The 18,673-nt window shown below is 40.3% G+C and overlaps 1 protein-coding gene across 14 annotated transcripts in view; it reads left to right on the forward strand.

Moving 5' to 3' along the window:
- The first annotated feature begins 1,264 nt into the window (after window positions 1-1,264).
- Kif16b (kinesin family member 16B) overlaps window positions 1,265-18,673 on the forward strand; it is a 281,133-nt gene continuing 263,724 nt past the window's right edge. For 3 of the 14 annotated variants that reach the window (XM_078051379.1, XM_078051382.1, XM_078051381.1), the window contains exon 1: window positions 1,286-1,474. In XM_078051379.1, coding sequence (XP_077907505.1) covers window positions 1,428-1,474 — 47 coding nt within the window. In that variant the 5' untranslated portion in view covers window positions 1,286-1,427. Of the gene's footprint in view, window positions 1,475-18,673 lie in introns of all 14 variants that reach the window. The other 11 variants (XM_078051376.1, XM_078051378.1, XM_078051380.1 and 8 more) reach the window with 9 other exon arrangements.

Below are 18,673 nucleotides of genomic sequence, written 5' to 3' on the forward strand. Positions count from 1 at the left end.
TGGAATAATGATTCGTTGTCTCCGTGGGTTGTGGGTTTGGAGGCATATAATTTCACTTACTGCATTAATTAAGCCCTCGGAGTTCCTGATTTTTAGATGAGGCAAAAGCCTCGAGATAGTGTTGGAGCTGGGGCTCACTACCAGTATCCCTGCTACCACTTCTTGAGGGGCTCCCATTATTTGAACAATGGCCAGTGCTGGCCAACTCCTGGATGCAGTAGGAATGTGAAATACCAGTGGGGACATGTTGTGTGTGAGGGCAGAACCTCCCTTTGTGCCCCAGTTAGGGATGTGGAGGCCAAGGTTGACCCGCACATCGCAGGTACTGGCTTTAAGGGAGTGGCAGGGCATTTAGTGGACCTACCAGTTGCCATCTCTTAGTGATAGCAAGGGCTGGGCTGTTGGTGCCCATCTAACTTGAAAGGGACAGCAAGAGGAAGACAGGTCATGCCTTGATGAATGTGACCAGCAGGTGACCCTGCGGTTCACTGGTGGTCTTTTGGGTTTGTGTGAAAGAATACATGTATGCATGACTAAATGAATGGATTTCATTTTACAATAGAGGGGAGTTAGGTGGAAGCTTACTTACACTGGAAGTCCTGACCTTTAAAAAAGATAACGGTGGTTCTCCTAACTCCTTTATGATTTAAACCAAAATTGCTAACTAACATAAATGCAAGCACTTTTACTGAGATCTGATTTCAGCCAATACAACATTCCCTCCTGCATTTAAAACATACTCTTTTTATTTTCTTGGTACCCGAAATTGAGGGGTCCAAAACACATGCTTGGACATTTTTAGAGTCAGCAGAGAAAGACTTAGAGTTCACCGCTAACAAACTGACCATCATCTTCTCTGAAATAATTTCAGTTTGTTCCTCTGTAAAACGGATGGGCTGTAATTCATGCACTGCTGGTAAAACCAGGTCTTTGTTAATGGTTGAAAATTCTGTTTTTGTTAATTGGTCTCCAGGATTGTGACCCTAGATGGCAATGATCGACTCCTCCCGAGTTTTTTAGGGGTGAAGATGAGTTTTTCTCTTGCAATTATCCGCGGATGATCACTCTTAGAAACTTCCTTACTGCAGCCAGCAGGCTGCAACCGGCGATTTGCCACGCCCCTGGGTATCCTGGCCCCGCCCCATCTCAGCCTAAGCATTCTGGCTCCGCCCCTTTGCGCCGCCTCCAAACCCCGGTTCTCGGATTTTCCGGGCCGGAGCCGCTCTGGGCATGCTCAGTGGCCTGGCAGGTGGGGCCGCCGCGCGACTCCAGGTCCGGCCCGGAGCCGAGGGGCGGGGGCGAGTGGGAAGTGGGCGGGGGCCGCGGGTTCAGTGGTAGAGTCGCCGGCGGCCGCGAGGCGCTGGCCTGGTGGGAATCCCCGCGGGTCGGACCGGGCCGGGCCGGGCCGAGCCGGGCTGGGATGAGCAATGGCATCTGTCAAGGTGGCCGTGAGAGTCCGGCCCATGAATCGCAGGTGAGTGGGACAGCTCGTCCCCCACCCTTGCCTTACCCCCACCTAGGGGAAGCTGTTCTCTAGCTCTCCTGAGAGGCCATCGTGAATTTAAGTGTCAGGGGCAAGCTCCCGGCCCACCTGATCCAGGCCGGGGCCTCTGGGGGCCTGGAGAACTTCGTGTTTTGCTGCCTTTTTCACTCTGTCCTGGAGGGAATCCCTAAGGGTAAAGAGTTCAAGAGGCCAGGAAGAAGATATCCTATAAACTGTCCCCAACCCAATAACTTGGGGAAGTTTGCTCGTTTCTCCTTTAAAAGCATCAAGGGATCACTTCCACGGAGATACTTGGGGGGAACATGGGAATGGTGAGGGGGCACCGTGAGATGTCAGGCGCAACCCTCATTTGTGCCCACTCAGAAGTTCTGTAACTATTAACCACGCTACTTTTTTAATGTCTTAGAGATGATTTAGAGTTTCGGAATGTGAACCCTAACTTATAAATAGTAACTTAGCATTTCTTAACCTCGGCTGAAAGGAGGGGATAGGAAAACTTTGACTAAAGTTTTGACTCCTGGGGAAAAAGTCAAGGACACTTTGCCCTTGTTTGAAATAAATCTGAGAGCAAGAATTGTGAACACGTGTAGAATTTAATCTTGTTTTATGTTTCTATTAAGTAATGCTTTTCAGAATTATTTCACTTTTCATTCACTGAAAAGGAACCTTTGTTTGCTTTTCAATGACCTTTTTATAACCTGTTAAGATACTTTGGAAAAGTTACTTTTTAAAGTGGTTTAACTTGAAAGAATGAAGTATACTTAAATGGAATGTCCTGCAAATTATTAGGCACGTTTCACACAAAGCAATTTGTTTTTATTAATTTCTAAACTGGGTTGTTGGACATTTGACTTACCATATGGCCTCTCCCTTTTATACTAACAACTTCTAGAGGTCAATGTTTGGTCATTCTGACAGCTGATTAGGGCATCAGAAGATCATAAAATCAGGAGATTTCCAAACTTCTTGACCTACCTGAATCTATTTTCTCCATTGTCGAGTAGGAAGTCATTTTTCTGATTTGGAACCATTGAAAATAAGTATTTTTAGAAATCAGGGTGAGTTTTTTGTTTTATTTATTTATTTATTTATTTTTTGGAGGGAGTATGTGTGATTTTTTTCAGGTTACTTACTTCTAAAGCTGTTTAGGGAAGAGTTTGACTTTTCTTAAACCATAAGAGAACATTTATGTTTCTTTTTATATCCAGTCATACAAAATAAACAGACCCCAAAGTCATTTAAATGATTTAAAAATATGGATTTTCATGTGTTAGTTGTTCTTTTTCTTCTTTTGAATAATATGAAACATACTAGAAAACTACATTAAATAATTTAGGAAGCATTTATTAAGCACCTACCAAATACACAGCATTGTGCTGTGTGCTATTCGGAATACAAGGTGAATGAATGTCTGATGAGTGTCTTCTAGGAGTTCCCTGTCTGGTGAGGGAGGCATTGTATATTGATATGACTCTAAAAAAACTGGGCCTTCTGGCAAAGATGCTGTGCCTTGACAATGTATACCTTAAGTCCAGGTTCATAGATCACTGGCAGGAAATAAGCCCAGAAACTGTGTACTTTGTGGAGGTAGATTGAATTGATGTTTTTGCTCAACAGGCAATTGGTGGCATCAAAATTGGGGCATGACGGAAGGAAGCAGTTGACTAGGTTAGAGGGGAAATGGGAAGGTGGGATAGAGATACCAAGATAGTTAACTGACATAATTGACAGGATTGGCAGCTCCACGGGTCAGAAGGAGGGTTTAGAGGAAAAATGTAGAGTCATTAACTGAGTTTTGATGCTCAAAGAGGTAAATAAGATTTGGGGAATGGATGGTGAAGTTGATGCTTTCTATCTTGGATATGTTGAGTTACATGAAGTATAGTTAAGTGTCACTGAAAAGTGCTATGTGTATATTGAAGGAGGAGATTCATCTCTGCTAGAGGTGTTCAGCAGAAGGTTGGAAATTTGGTTTTAGGTCTTAGACCAGGATTGTCATTGGGAGATATTTTGCATATAGGCAACACTTTTAATGTTAGGTGAGAAAGAAAGGGAGCTAGGAATTGGACATTGGGGTATAACTCTTCTTAGGATTCCAGGGAGAAGAGTGGCTTACAGCAGATAGAGGACAACCAGCCCAGCAGGCTGTCATGGTGGGAAGGGAGAAGGGTCCCCTGAAGATGGCTATGTTTTGTGTCAAGTGTTACCAAGATGATATGACAGTAAGATGAGGTCCTCGGTATTAGAGATGAGGATACTGATAACCTTCTAAAGAGAGTTTCAGGGAGAATCAAAGATCCAGAATTTGGCAGTAAAGTCGAAAGAGATTTATAGGTGGTCATTCAAAAAATACTTGACCTAATTCATAAAAAAGATGTGCAAGTTATAATGGTGATAAACAAAAAAATTTTTTTCCAGTGTGCTTGGCAGATATGAACCAATGCTGGTAAAGGAAGGGCAAAACAGACATCTTCAAATTGATAATGATAGAGGGTCAAAATCTCTGAAACTTTCATGTTGGAAAAATTGATAGTAGTTGTCAAGATTAGAAATTGGACCCTTTAATCTGGGGATTTCATTTCTAAGAATTATTATGGGGATTATATTCCTACCTACCAAGCTAAATGTATAAGGATGCTTGCTTGTAACAACAAAACAATAAATGAAGTGAATGTAAAAATGTGGGGAATTTCTTAAAATTAAGGTCTAAATCCTATGGTGGAATGCTATATGCAGCACTTAGAAAAAATATTGATCTTTCAAGCTCTCTAAGATAGGGAATTGAGAAAAGCAAGATGTCATACACACATAGTACAGCGGCTTAAAGTTGTGTGTATGTACATACACACACATACAACTATAGCTGTGTGGGACAATTCATAAGAAACATAACAGTGGTACCTCTAAAGAGGAGGCCTGATGAAGAATATGTTAGGTAAAGATGGAAAGTTTTTTTTTCTTTGTTACTGTTTGAATTTTCACATTACTCATGCATACTTTTATAATGAATAATTAACAACTTGTTTATGTAATTTTTAAAAGTTACCTAAAAAGAGCCATTGGTTCTGGAGAAAGAACTTCCTGTTGGTTTTCCATTAGTGGAAGTTGTTAAAAAATTTTTTTTGATGGTAATTTTTAGAGTAGTGGAGCCTCAGGCCAGGGGGTGGCAACCAACAAGATTAAAGGGGCCTGGAGCTTAGTGCGGATGCTGTTGTTGCCAGAATCTTATGAATGGGGGCAAAATGGTAGGATACTGAGTTTTTGAGTTAGGAGCCTTTATAGTAATCTGTCCTTGTGTGGAACCGGAGTGCATGGTTCCAGCCAAGATTTGATGAGTTTATTTGTTTATACTGCCTTATGGCTTATGTGGCAGAAGTAGTCATTCCAGATGCAAAGGAGCAATTATCTTGCATAGGCATAATAGCAGCCACCTTTATTGAGAGTTTGCTCTCTGCCTGACTCTCTCACAGTAGTATCAGGTACAGAATCTAATCTTTGCAATGCTTTGAGCAGGTGGAGACTTATTGTTATGCCATTTTACAGAGTGGGAAACATAGCTGCTTAGTCATTTTGGGTGGCTATAAAAAATACCATAGATTGGGTAGCTTGAAAACGGCAAACATTTCTCATGGTTCTGGAGGCTGGCAAGACCAAGATAAGGGTCAGGCAGACAAGGTATCTGGTTAGGGTACCTTGTTGCTGTGTCCTCACCTGGTGGGAGGGGTAAAAAAAAGTCTCTTGGAGGATACTAATTTTATTCACAAGGGCCCTGCCTTCAGAACCTAGACACCACGAAAAGGCACCACCTCTTAATATCATCTCAGTGTGGGCTAGGTTTCAACATTGGAATTTTAGGGGGCACAACCATTCAGACTATAGCACAGTTAACTTGCCCAAAGTCACAACTATGCTTTTCAAATGAGTAAATCTTTAGCAGAAACTTAACTGTGTTCATAATTTTGGGGGCAGAAGTTTAGCAATTTATATATTATTATACACATTTTTTGTGACTTCTTCTATGTTCTTATTTATGTCTGGTCTTTTTTAAAAAATTGGTTCAATTTTTGCATTTTTATAGGTTTAATTTCTTTTCCTCTGAAGAGACAATAAAATAATAATTTGGTAACTAATTGGTCTTACTTCCTTGTTTTCTTCTGGAAAAATCTAGGTGATCCTCCAGGGCCATCTCTTCCACCCCATTGGTCTGCCAATGTTGAAAGGGTCAGGGTCTTAAGACAGAGTGCCTGGGCTAAAATTTTGCCTGTTATTTATGAACTGGGTAAATTTGAGCAAGAGACTTAATTGTTTTAAATCTTAGGTTTTTTTTTTTTTAAATCAAATGGTGATAGTAGTTACATATAGCTTTCTAAGTTATAAAGATGAGGTTTCCTTCCTACATGTTTTTGAATGAGAAAATACATTTTAAATTGTACATCTTGTAGAGAGGAAAAAGGACCCATAAGGTGTACATGAATTATATGCAATTCATTCTTATACTTGCTATTCCACCTTACTCTGTTGTTTCATTAACAAATACTGTTTGTAGATCATTAAATAGATTTCAGGTTGGAGCTATGCATTGCAGTTGATAATGTGAAAAAAAAATGCAGTGTGAGATTCAAATGAGGGAATACTTGAGGATCAAGCTCTCCATATGGTACCTTGTATCTAGCAGAGGCTGCAGAGATTTCTTGTTGGGCCAGGGATATGCCTTGTAGTAGAGTGTTTGCTTATCATGGTTGAGGCCCTGGGCTTCATTCCCAGCACCACCACCACCAAAATAAGTAAATAAAGAAACAAATAAACAAAAAAATAATTAAAAATTAGCTATTACTATTATTATTTTTATAGTTTAATGACTGTACCTTTATTCAAAAACAAATATTAAAAAATGTTTTACCGAAAAATATTTATCAAGGACTGGAAGTGGGCCACCTTTGTGACTGTTTTCTCATCTAAGGCAGAATTCACCTAATTCTTTCCCTTTTCTGCCTGTTCTCAGCCTTTCTTCTTGATTAACCTCTCAGGTAGAATTTAATGTCATGTTTCTCAAGTTCAAAAGAGAAGGTAAAAAATGCCACTGGTATTCTGACTGGGATCAGTATCCTTAATACTTTCCGGAAATTGGCATTGCCAGCTCATTGTACAGATGAGGAACAAAGACCCAGATGGTAAAGTCTTTCCAGTGTAAGAACAAGGTGGTAGCAAAGAGAAAGTAGTTCCTGGTTAGTGCCAGGGTTCTGTGATGATGACAGAAACTCTTGTGTTAAGGATGGGAAGGGATCTGTGGAGATGCTTCCCTTCAAGGTCCCGTGCTCATCTCTCTGGCTTGGCAACTGCATTTCTTCTCCTGCCAAATGACTTGACAGAGGGTTTTTTAATCCTCATTTTATGAAGGAGAGACCGAACTCTCAGGTAATAGTGCTGGGCTGGGCCTGCTCCAGTTCCCTTTAGGGCCCTTTATGTGGGTACTTGTGGCCTCAGGATTCACAGTTGACTGGTTTCACAGATGACAGGAGCCTTTGGCCTCAGGAAAATGCTGGTTTAGTGGTCCTGAAGGCACTGCCACATCAGTGACTTGGTGGGATGTGATGAATTCTCTAGGGGACTCTAGAGCCTGGGGGAAGCACTCTCCTGGATGTTCCGGACAAGAGGGTGGAATTTGAATGGAGTCCTGAGTGGGTATTGTCAGAGACCATTTTCTGATATATAATTGGTAAGTACTTGGGGATGCTTTTTGGAAGTTGCTATTGCCAGCCCATTGTACAGATGAGGAACAAAGACTCAGAGTGAACCAGCCTGCCCAAAGTCACACACTGGGACCATATAGAGTCGGGATTTAAACCCAGGTCTGTCTTACCTTATTCTAACTCTTTAAAGTCCTTCCATGAGGTATAAGACTTGATGAGGGGAGGATAGGGGATGACTGGGAGGTAAGAACAAAGTTAGTCTATTAGTAATTTTAAAGAGCAGTTGAAAGTTTTTGTAGTATTAGTTGAGAGGGGCTTTTCTTTGTTAAACATGGGGGTTTGGGTTTTTTTTTTTTTCTTCTCTAAAGTCCTATGCTCACTACTAGTATATAGCTATTGGCCACATGAACTTTAAATCAAAATTTCAGTTACTCAGGTGCACTAGGCACTTAAAATGCTCTGTAACCACATGTTAAATAGCCTACATATAGAACATTCCTATGACTGTGGAAAATTCTGGGCAGTATGGTGGTCTTCACAAAACTCTCCTCATTGGGCTGAGATGGTGATGGAATAAGTAACATTTCTGACAGTGCCTGGTCCCAAAGTAAAAGTTATATAAATAAATATCAGAATCTACTGATGGTTTCAATATAGTGTATATTGTTCCTATACAAACAAGAGGATGCAAATACATTGTTGAAAGTAGTTATCTATGAATCATGGAATTAAAAGTGACTTGCAATTTGATTTCTTTGATACAGTCTTCACATAAATACATCTTTTATAAGCATGTGTTATTTCACAATAAAAATTTGTGTTTTCTGAAGTTTCATCTAATGGAAATAATAGTAACAGCACAGCAACAATGAACACGTATTTACTGTTTGCCAAGTGCTGAGTAAAGTACTTTTTATACTTCTTATACATGCCATTGACTTTCCTGACTATTTGTGTCACAGAGTTCAGGATGCCTAAGTGCCTGGTGACCATAAAGAGCTGAAATATGGCCCATGATGATCTGATTCTGGACTAAGGTGGAGTAGTGAAAGGAAAGGCAGCATCAAAGAACAAAATTTACAAGCAAAACCTATTTTTATTATGAAAATAACACATGCTTATAAAAGATGTGTTATATGTAAGATCGTACCAATGAAACCAAATTGCAAGTCACTCTTAATTCTATGATCCATACTTTCAAACAGTATATTTACATCCTCTTGTTTATGTAGGAACAATATATACTCAAGTGGAATACTGACTTTTCCCAAAGGTGGTAATGCTGGGCACAGAGCTGGCTAGGGTGGATGAGGGTACATGATGGCCATTTGAGTTGGTTCAGGATGCTGATGGGAGATCCAGGGATTAGGAGGTGAGATAACCCACCTGGGTGAATCATCAGCTCTGCAAATGCACATTTGGAGGTCATTATGTTAGTGGCTGGGTGGATTTTTTCATTAGAGGAATAAGAATAAAGCACAATTGTTTCAGGAGCAAGTCTCTTATTGTTATTAGAGCATTACAGTCATACATAGTAGTTGGGTTCATTTTGACAAAATCATACATGCATGAAATTTGATTTCAATTCCTGTTCCTCACCCCCACCACTCTCCCTTTCCTCTTTCCAGGAGCAAGATTCTTATTGAGACTTCTTGCTGGAGCAGAAGGGAGACACAGCACTGACCAAGAGAATGTCAAGCTGGCTATCAGGGACAAAGAGGGAGATCTATTTTTATTCCAATGAAAGGGTGGTAGGACTGGGCTAGAGTTTAAAATGTTAATACATTCAGGTGCATTTCAAAAGACATTTTTCTTTTCCTTGGTCAGTGTTTCAACCTTGAGGGTCAGGGTAGTATTGCTGTATCCTGGCACCAATTGTTCATCTCTCATATTGATGCTGCATCCTGCATAAACATCTTTATACTGTAGATTGAGTTCCTGTAGCTGTTGAGAGACTAGATAGGTGGGAGGCTGGAAGAAAACACAAATCATGTAACAAGTTAAGGGTTCTGGGAGTTTGCTGTTTTGGTGACTCCCCAACAGTTTTATCTTTTATGTTGATTGTCTTTAGAGAGTCATGGCAGGGGAATCCTGGCCTTTATGATGCACCTGGTTGTTGCAGCTGATAAGACTGAGAGTTGAAAGGGTAGGGAAAGGCACATATCATGCTTTTTAATAACTAACAAGCCATGAGTGCAGGTGGGAGGGCAGAGAAAAGCACATGCCATGCTTTTAATAGCTAACAGGCTATGAGTTAAAGTCCAGGAGTACATTTGCCCTTTTTGGTGGGGTGAGGAGTTGGGTGGGGGCCCTGACTATCTCTTCCCCCACTCAAGAGTTTTTACTGTCTACATAATGCTGCTTTTCATGGGGGTTCCTGACTGTCCCAACTTGAAGGAAGTGAATGTTGTCTTTCAGAAGACCACAATAAATGAGAGCAAGGGGATAGCAATACTGTGTAACCAGGGTCGAGACCAGAGCTCTTCAGTAACTGGCTGAGGGACCTGGGTAGTTGCTGTTACTCTGTAAGGTTTACTTGCTTGTTATATAAAACAGCAGTGCTCCCAAGTGTGTTCCAGGGACAGCTGTGAATTGTTGAGACTCTTGTAGGGGGTTCATAAAGTCAAAACTGTTTGCACAGTAGTACTAAGGTGTTATGTGCCTTTTTTATTCAAGAGTTTTTACTGTCCTCATAATGCTGCTTTTCATGGGGTTCCTGAACTCTGTCCCAACTTGAAGATAGTGACAGCTGTGATGGAAGTGAATGTTGTCTTCCAGAAGACCACAGTAAATGAGAGCAAGGGGATAGCAGTACTGTGTAATCAGTATACAGTGTTTTCCATATACCTTAACTATGTTGTCTACTGATGTTTTGGGGCTGTGGGCTGTGCATTTTGTTTAAAACATTTCTCAGTTTTAATTTCTAATATGGTAATTTTCACTGGATATGATTGATGTTAATAAAAACTCATTGGGCTCCTCAGTAATTTTTAAGAGTGTAAAAGGGTTCTGAGGTCACATTTGAGAATTATTGTAAAATACTGCTGCATATGTTATTGGGGAGATAAGATGAAGTAGTGTATATACCTTCAGCACACCTCCATGTGTGTACCATCAGTGAACCATTGCTGTTACTGTTTCTTTCCATCACTGTTGTTACTGACAGCCACAATTAAGGAGGCAAGGGTGGAGGACTGAGCATTTGAGCGTGGGTGGATGGGGAAGCAGGAGAGTAGACTGTCATGCCTTGCCTGGGTTCCAGGCTCTGGAAGGAGAGAGCTCACCTGGTGTTGGAGGCTCTGCAGGTCAAGGCCTGAGCCCAGCTGGCTGGGTTAGGCCACCAGATTAGGCTAAATGGCTCTGGAGGGAACTATTCAAAATGAGCTATGGGAGGTGCTGCCATAACTGCAGGAGGCTGGGGGATGTGTGAGCCACCAGGGCATGGAGGTGGCACCTGTTCATTGCCCTTCCCATTAATGGTGAGATGAAAGGAAGGAGAGAGCCTAGATCCTGTTTACCTGGGCAGAATTTGGCTCCTGTAATGACATCTTTTCAAACTCCTTTATTCCTTGTTGGAGGCACACAGTCTGGCCCAGATCCCACCCTCACCTGGGCTTTGCAAACCCAGGCTTGGCAGAGGACAGGTGTTTTGTCTTTTTGTTTTAACAAAGAAAGAGCAGGTAGGGAGTTAGGGGTTGGAGAAAGGAGGCTGAAGGGACAAGGGAGGGAAGTAGGGGTTGGCTGGATAGAGAAAAGGGAGTTCCTCCCTTGGGGAGTGAGAGCTCTGATGGTTTGGGTGGGCTTCCATCAGGAGGGCTGTTGCTCTTCTGACTCCTAGAGTTCAGAGCATGTGGAAATTTTTTCTTTCTTTTAGGTGAACTTTGAAAATAATGTGAAATAAATGGCTTGCTTATTTTTTATTTAAAATATCTTTAGTGTGCACAATATTCAAGGTCTAAATATTATGAATATAACATAGCATTTTAAAAAAGCTCTTTGATTACTTAGAGTGCTTACTTAACATAATCTGAGATTAAACTTCTGTTGCTTTGCTACAAAGGTGGAGAGAGAGAGAGAGAGAGAGAGAGAGAGAGAGAGAGAGAGAGAGAGAGAGAGAGAGAGAGAGAGAGATAGGGGGAGAGAGAGAATGCTAGCAAGCACGTGCTCCAGAGGGAGAGAGATAAATCCATGTGTGTCTTTCCATCAGGAGAGTTTGTTACCAAAAGCTGAGTCCTTGTCCCTATGCCAATCCAATAACAAGAACATGGTTTTGAGAAAAAGGAAAAAGAAGTTTTATTGCTTTGCTAGCAAAGGAGAAACACAGGGGTCTCCTGTCCCAGAGGCTGTGATTCTGCCCATGAGCAGGAACAGAGGTCTTTTAAAGAGGTAATTCAAAGGCTACATTCCACAGGTTCTTTGTTGGAATTGTAATTCACTTGTTAATTTGGGAGTTAGTCCATTTCTGAGATCTTCTGGTACCATCCCTAAAGTCTGGATAACTTAGTTTCTATGGTGGGTGTGTACTCAAGGACAGATAAATCTGCTTAAAATGGGGAAGAAAGGTAGCTCTGTTTTCCTTGAGATTAGGGAAGGGGAGAGGTTAGGGAGGAGTAGGGACAGAGGAAGAGAAAGAAATGTCTATTTAAAAACTAAGTTGCAGTGGCAGAGCAGCAAGGGCTGTATTCAAAGCATGAAGTGGACCACTATTGCAAGGTTATTTGAGATATCCAATTGCCCTTTGATCTAAAATTATTTAACTTTATATACTCTTATTTCATGATTATTTTTCTAAATCAGTTCAATGGTTTTTTATTGTTCACAGGTTTAGAAGTGGGATGCAATATTACCAAAGTTTTTCTTTTTTTTTTGGTGAAAGAAAATGTGTTAATTATAATTAAACTTGCAACTCAAGGGAAGCTGTGATGGTGTTTGTTAATACCTGGCCGCATACTGAGGACTGAGAACCTCCAGTTTATTTCCATGTTTTTGTTATCTCCACTTATGAAAAGATGGAGTCAGTTCTTCAGGGGAGGTCCATGCTGGCCCCCTTGGACTTGGGCCTCTTCATCTTGTCAGGCACCAAGAAGGCAACTGCCAAAGAGGGCCTCCTGGGAAGCTCCATCATTCTTACTGGCTCTGGTGTGGGCATTTGTGTTCCCCGTTCTCTCCATCTCCCCATATACTCATTATTCACCTTTGCTGCCCAGTGGAGGAAAATAGCTGTTTCTGCATTTAGCAATTTATTCAAAGATGTTTGAATAAATATCAGTGGACTCTATATACTTTATTATAAATTGAGAATGTTAGTGCTTTCAGTGTAATGGTCTTGATAAGTAATTTTGGTCGTTAATAATTATTTCTGGCTACTCATTCACTTACTAGAAATTCTAAATCCCATGTGGTGATTAACTAATTTTATTCTTTTGTTTAATATTTATTTTTTAGTTGTAGTTGGACACAATACCTTTATTTTATTTATTTTTATGTGGTGCTGAGGATTGAACCCAGGGCCTCACACGTGCTAGGCGAGTGTTCTACTGCTGAGCCACAACCGCAACCCTCTAATTTTATTCTTAAAATTAGCTACTGCAAGGGTGACGATCATTAGCTCTGGTTTATAGATGAGGAAACAGGATCAGAGAAAGACCAGGTCGTGACTCAAATGTCACTTCTTCCAAGAAGTCTGTATCAGATTAGTCTGGCTTTTTGGCTTTGTAGCATTTATCATTATCTGAATTTATACATGTGTGCATACACGTATCTAGTTTTGTTTGCCTGTTCCTCCTTTATGTTAACTCCCATGAGAGCCAGTAACTGCATGGGTCTTGTTCGTGGCTGTTTTCCCAGGGCCTAGCCAGTGTCTGGAAGAACATAGGCATTCAGGAAACATTTGTTGCCTCAATAACTGCCTCTCTCTTACCCTCTGTACACCTTGCACTTTGTGTGGATGTTTGCAAGAAACTAGGAATCCATAGCCTCAGCACTAGTATGCCTCACATTATTGCCTATGAGGGGAATAGGGAATCCTACTAGTCCTCCTGTTAGATACAAGAAGAAGGGAGAGATGGAAGAGGCTGGTGAGGAACCTGGGTAAAGAATGACAGCTTCAGCTCTTTCCCTGTGTTAAGTTTATTACACGTACATTACACACCCGGTGCTCTGATATGTTTATCTCTTGAGTTAGAGAATTGGAGGTACAACACTCTGCTGTGTTTATTTATATATTTATATGATAGAATACCTTGCCTCAGAAAAAGTGTTTAAAACTTTTATTATTTTGAAATAATTTTAGACTTAAGTTGCAAAAATGATGCAAAGTTCTATATACCCTTTACTCATCTTCCCCTAATATTAATGTTTTACATGGCACAGGGTCCAAAATCAAGAAATTAATAGTGGTACAAAATCAAGAAATTAATAGTGGTATAATTTTTTTAAAAAATTAAACTTTATTTAGATTTCACAAGTTCCCATTATTGTCCTTTTTCTGGTCCAGGATCATTTTATTTAGTTGATGTGTCTCTTGGTATCTTCTGGTATGTCACAATTTTTTAGTATTTCCTTATTTTTCATGATCTTGATTTTTGATGAGAACTGGTCAGTTGATTTTTTTTCGTGATCCTCATTTTGGATTTCTCTGATGTTTTATCATGATTAAATTGAGGTTATACAGTTTTTGCAAGAATACCAGATAAGTGATTTTGTGTCCTAGATATGGTTTGGGAAGTGGGTGACATGAAACCAGCATGTTAGTTTCTTTTTTTTTTTTTCCTTAAATTTTTAGACATTGATGGACCTTTATTTTATTTATATATTTATATGTGCTGTTGAGAATTGAACCCAATGCCTCACACATGCTATGTTAGTGTTCTACCACTGAGCCACAATCTTATTACAGGTGACAATGACCTTGATTACTTTGTTAAGGTGGCATCTGCTTATTTTATGCACTGCAGTGTTTTATTTTTTCTCATTAATTAAGTATCTCAGTGTAGGATCCTTTTGCAGGATCAAAAGTTTCTGACTTCAGTTTGCCACAGGATTTGCCCCCCATGGAAATACATCTCAGATTTTCTAATAAAAGTCATTGTGAATATAAGATTCATTTAAGATATTTGCCCCCTCTTATTTAGTGAAAAAAGATTTGTCATATTATTGGAAATGCAGGAGTTTTGTGTTTTGGAAGGCTGTACAGAACTGTGCATAGAAGCAGCAAGACATTTACCAGGTCAATGCACACTGATATTTTCTACTTTCTACTATTTTATATTTTTTTTAAAAATGTGGTTGTTACGCTCTAAATTGATTTTATGATCTGCAGTTGAAAAACACTGGTATAGTGAATTTGTTATCCAGACAAGTTGGGGAAATTTGATTTTTGAAAATAAGAGAGACACTAAAATTAGGGTGGTATAGAGTGAATGTCATTTCTTTCCTCTGGGAAGCACAGTGGTGGGGGGTAGGTGATGTTGGAGGAGATTGCTTGAGATCACAAAGAGGATTAATCAAGCTTAGAATGAGAATTTTAAATTTTTTAGAGTATGTGTTTAGAACCCACTATGAGATGGCTTGTGATGTCTCACCTGGTTGCCTCTGCTGATTCTTTTTTTCTGGGTCTTATTAACAGAGTCTAAGTAATCACAGTGATTCTACTTGGGGTCTTGGTGAGCTCCATAGAAGTGAGACTTACAAAAGTTCTTCAGGGCCAGGCATTGGTACTGCATATGCAAGTGACTCAGGATGCTGAGGCAGGAGCATTGAAAGTTGGAGGCCAGCTTCAGCAACTTAGGGATACCATGTCTCAAATAGAAAATAAAAAGGGGTGGGTGTGTAGCTTGGCGGTAAAATGCCCCTTGGTTCTATCCCCCAGTACCAAACAAACAAACAAAATTCTTCAGGGAACTTTGAAGACAGTGATTCAAGGTGATGAAGACTAGCTCAAAAGTGAAAAAAAAAATTGTGGAGATAAAGCTTTTGAAAGTGGATTTTTGTCTGTTTTCTTCCTTTTCCTAAAGCTAATGTTTTCATATGACCCATCTCTACTTCATCAAATAGAAGGGCAATTGTGAGAAAACTGTCAATACACCTGGTGTGCATGTGAGATGATTTAACTAAGATGCCTTTCTTTCAGTTATCATGTTGTTGTCATCTTCTTTTTGAAAGTTTTTAACTTTTCTTTCTGAAACATTTACAAGTTTTAAAAATAGTAGAGTTTTATTCTACCTTTTGCCTAACTTCCCCAAATATGATTATCTTCTGTTACTATAATAAAATGATTAAAGCTAGGAGAGTAACATTGACATGATATTATTGACTTATGTATAGACTTTATTTAGATTTTTTAAATTGTCCTAATAATGCCTTTTATCTGCTCCAGGATTTAGTCTAAGATTCCACAGTGCATTTAGTTGTCATTCTTAATTAAACTTTTTTTGCTATTAGGCTAATATAGGCCAACTTTGCCTACATTGATGTAATATTATATTTCTCCCAGAATAGCTCTGCGCATTCAAAGGATTGAGGAATTACACCTTCTTTGTTGGAGTATATATAGACATTTTGAGCTGTTAACACCATGGAGGAATTAATTGTTCAGTCTCATGAATCAAATGAAAAAGACATGTGGAGATTAATCCTTGATGGGTGGAAAGGGTTAGAGTTCAGAGTGAGTGTGGGAAGATAGGTCTCAGCCCTGTGTCAAGGATTGGATTCAGGCAGAATTAGTCCAGTTGTAGTACAGAAGCCACAAACTCAATGCCTGGAGTAATTCCTTATTAGAAGCTTTGAGCACAGAGGAAAGGATAAATGGCAGGAGAGTCTCAGCCTCAGAATTGGCGAAGTAAGAGGGCATGGCAGACCTTTTGTTACAAATTTAGTTTTAGTGGCTTAGAACTAGAGAAACCAAAGAAGTTTATTTTTTGCTCTGGTAAGCACACAACTGTTGTTTTTCCCAGTCAGCAGGTGTCTTTTTCCGTCTTCTGGAGCCTCACTGTCATCTCTGTCTAGCCAGTGGAAGAGGGTGAGGAGGTAGATAGGACACACCCACTTTTTTGTGCTAATGGAGGAGACATACTTCCCTAATGCTTACCTTCCATTGGTGGGACTTAGTCACATGGCTATGCTTGGATGCAGGGAAGGCTGGGAACTGTAATTACTGACTGGGAATCACTTTCCAGCTGCAGTTCTATACCATTAAAGGGAAGGTATCCATTTTTTCTGTACTCTGTATCTGGAAAAATAGTGTTTCTCTGTTCCAACCTGTGGTGTCGTTCGCGACCTCTGCGTTTGCCGTTCTGTCTGCTGGAGGTCTTTCTTTCCTAGATGTCTACTCATCTTGCCCTTTCCCTGCTTAGAATTTTATCCAAATGTCACCTCCTCAGTGTGGGCTTCCTCAGTTAACCTATTGAAGATGACATCCCCTACCCCTGGCATTTTCTATCCCCTGTTTCTGTCTTTTCTCTTTATAGTACTTATCACAATTTGCTATCTTATATATTTTCATTACTTGATGCGTTATTGTCTGAACCCCTCTATTAGCATTGGAGCCATTTCTGTCTTGTTCTTGGATTATGTTTGTTGTACTTGGCGTGTAGCAGGTGTTCAAGTATTGAATGAAAATGGAAACCTGGACTGTTAAAATCCCTAAAATCTCAGATTTTGGCAAAGATTATAGCTAAAACAAACAAGCAAATAGTCTACTATGTAGGCCAACCAGATTATCTCTGTGGGTGTGATGCTGTCTGCCAGCTGCCAGCCTGGCCCTTGGGTGGAGGGCCAGGTGCCAAGGGCTGAAGCTGGAAGACATGGATTTGAATTCTGGGTCTGCCACTTGCTCATTTTGTGTATTGCTTATTGGGTATATTGTTTCACTTCTCTTGGCCTCAGATCCTCCTTTTAAAACACAAGTCTGATAGTCTACCCCTTTCTTCCTCCTCCTATGTTACTGTGACAATTAAATGAGGTAGATGACACATAAGAACAACCAATTGTGGTGGATGCTCAACTAGTGTTTGCTGAGTTAATGGACTAGTTGAGTGTCCAAATGTTCTGGCCCTTGTCCTAGGTCCTGAGGGTAAGTGTCAAGTTGGACAATCCCAAGAGGCTTCTAGAAGGAACGTTGCTTAACTTAGATCTTGTAAGATGGGAAGATTCATAGCAAGAAGAGGATCTTTCAGTTATCCAATCTGTAATGAGCATCTCTGTGTATAGGGTTCTGTATAGAGTTTGGAGATTAATTGGTGAAAAGGACAGATAAAGTGACTGCCCCTGGGGAGCTTATTTCTGTAAAATACCAGTCTGTAGAATTGTAGTACTTTTTTTTGAAGGAGGTACTGGGGATTGAACTCAGGGGCACTCAACCACTGAGCCATATCTCAGCCCTATTTTGTATTTTACTTAGAGACTGGGTCTCATTGAGTTGCTTAGTGCATTGCCATTGCTGAGGCTGGCTTTGTACTTGCAATCCTCTTGTCTCAACCTTGGGAGCCTCTGGAATTAACAGGCGTGAGCCACCGTGCCGGGCTGTAGAATTGCAATGTAAGGCACAAATCTAATTTAGTTTTTTTTGGTGGCCACATTAAAAAAGAGAAAAAAAAGTGGATGAAATTAACTTTATTTAATATAAGCCAGTATTTAAAAAAATTGTAATTTTAACATGTAATCAATATGAAAGTATTAATGAAATATTTTACATTCCTTTTTTTTTCTCTGCCTTTGAAATCTGGTATATGTTTTATACTTATGGTACAACTCAGTTTGGACTAGCCGCAGTTCAAATGTTCAGAAGCTACATGTGGCTAATAACTGCCATGCTGGACAGCATAGGCCTAGTGAGTAAACAAAGGATTATAATGTAGTGGCAGGTGGTCAGAGTTCTATAAGGGAAATAAAGCATATTAAAAAGGTGGGTAAACGTAGATTAACAGTGGTCAGGGAAGGACCTTGTGCAGGTGATACTGATGAAAGAGGTAAGGTGGTGAGTTTGTGGGAGTATGTGGGAAGAATGTTCTAGGCAGAAGTGACAGCAATTGCAAAGACCCTGTGGCAGCAGTATACATGGAATATTCAGTGGATACTAGGAGGCTCATAAGTCCTGAGTGCAATGAGGAGGGGCATGTGGTGGGTCATGTAGCTCCCAATAACCCATGGAAAGGTCTTAGATTTTATTATAAGTAATGTTGGGGCCATTGGCGGGGTATAAACATGGGTGCACTCATCTAACTTATGTTGTCAAAAGGTCACTTTGGCTGCTGGTGGGTAATGGACTCTTAAGGGGGTGAGAATGGACACAGAGCCGGATGTGGTGGCACATGCCTGTAATCCCAGTAGCTTTGGAGGCTGAGGCAGAAGGATTGCAAGTTCAAAGCCATCCTCAAAAAAAGTGAGGTGCTAAGCAACTCAGTGAGACCCTGTCTCTTAATTAAAATATAAAAGGGCTGGAGATGTGGCTTCGTGGTTGAGTGCCCCTGAGTGCAATATC

This window comes from Ictidomys tridecemlineatus, chromosome 5 (assembly GCF_052094955.1).
Source record: "Ictidomys tridecemlineatus isolate mIctTri1 chromosome 5, mIctTri1.hap1, whole genome shotgun sequence".
Taxonomy (NCBI): domain Eukaryota; kingdom Metazoa; phylum Chordata; class Mammalia; order Rodentia; family Sciuridae; genus Ictidomys; species Ictidomys tridecemlineatus.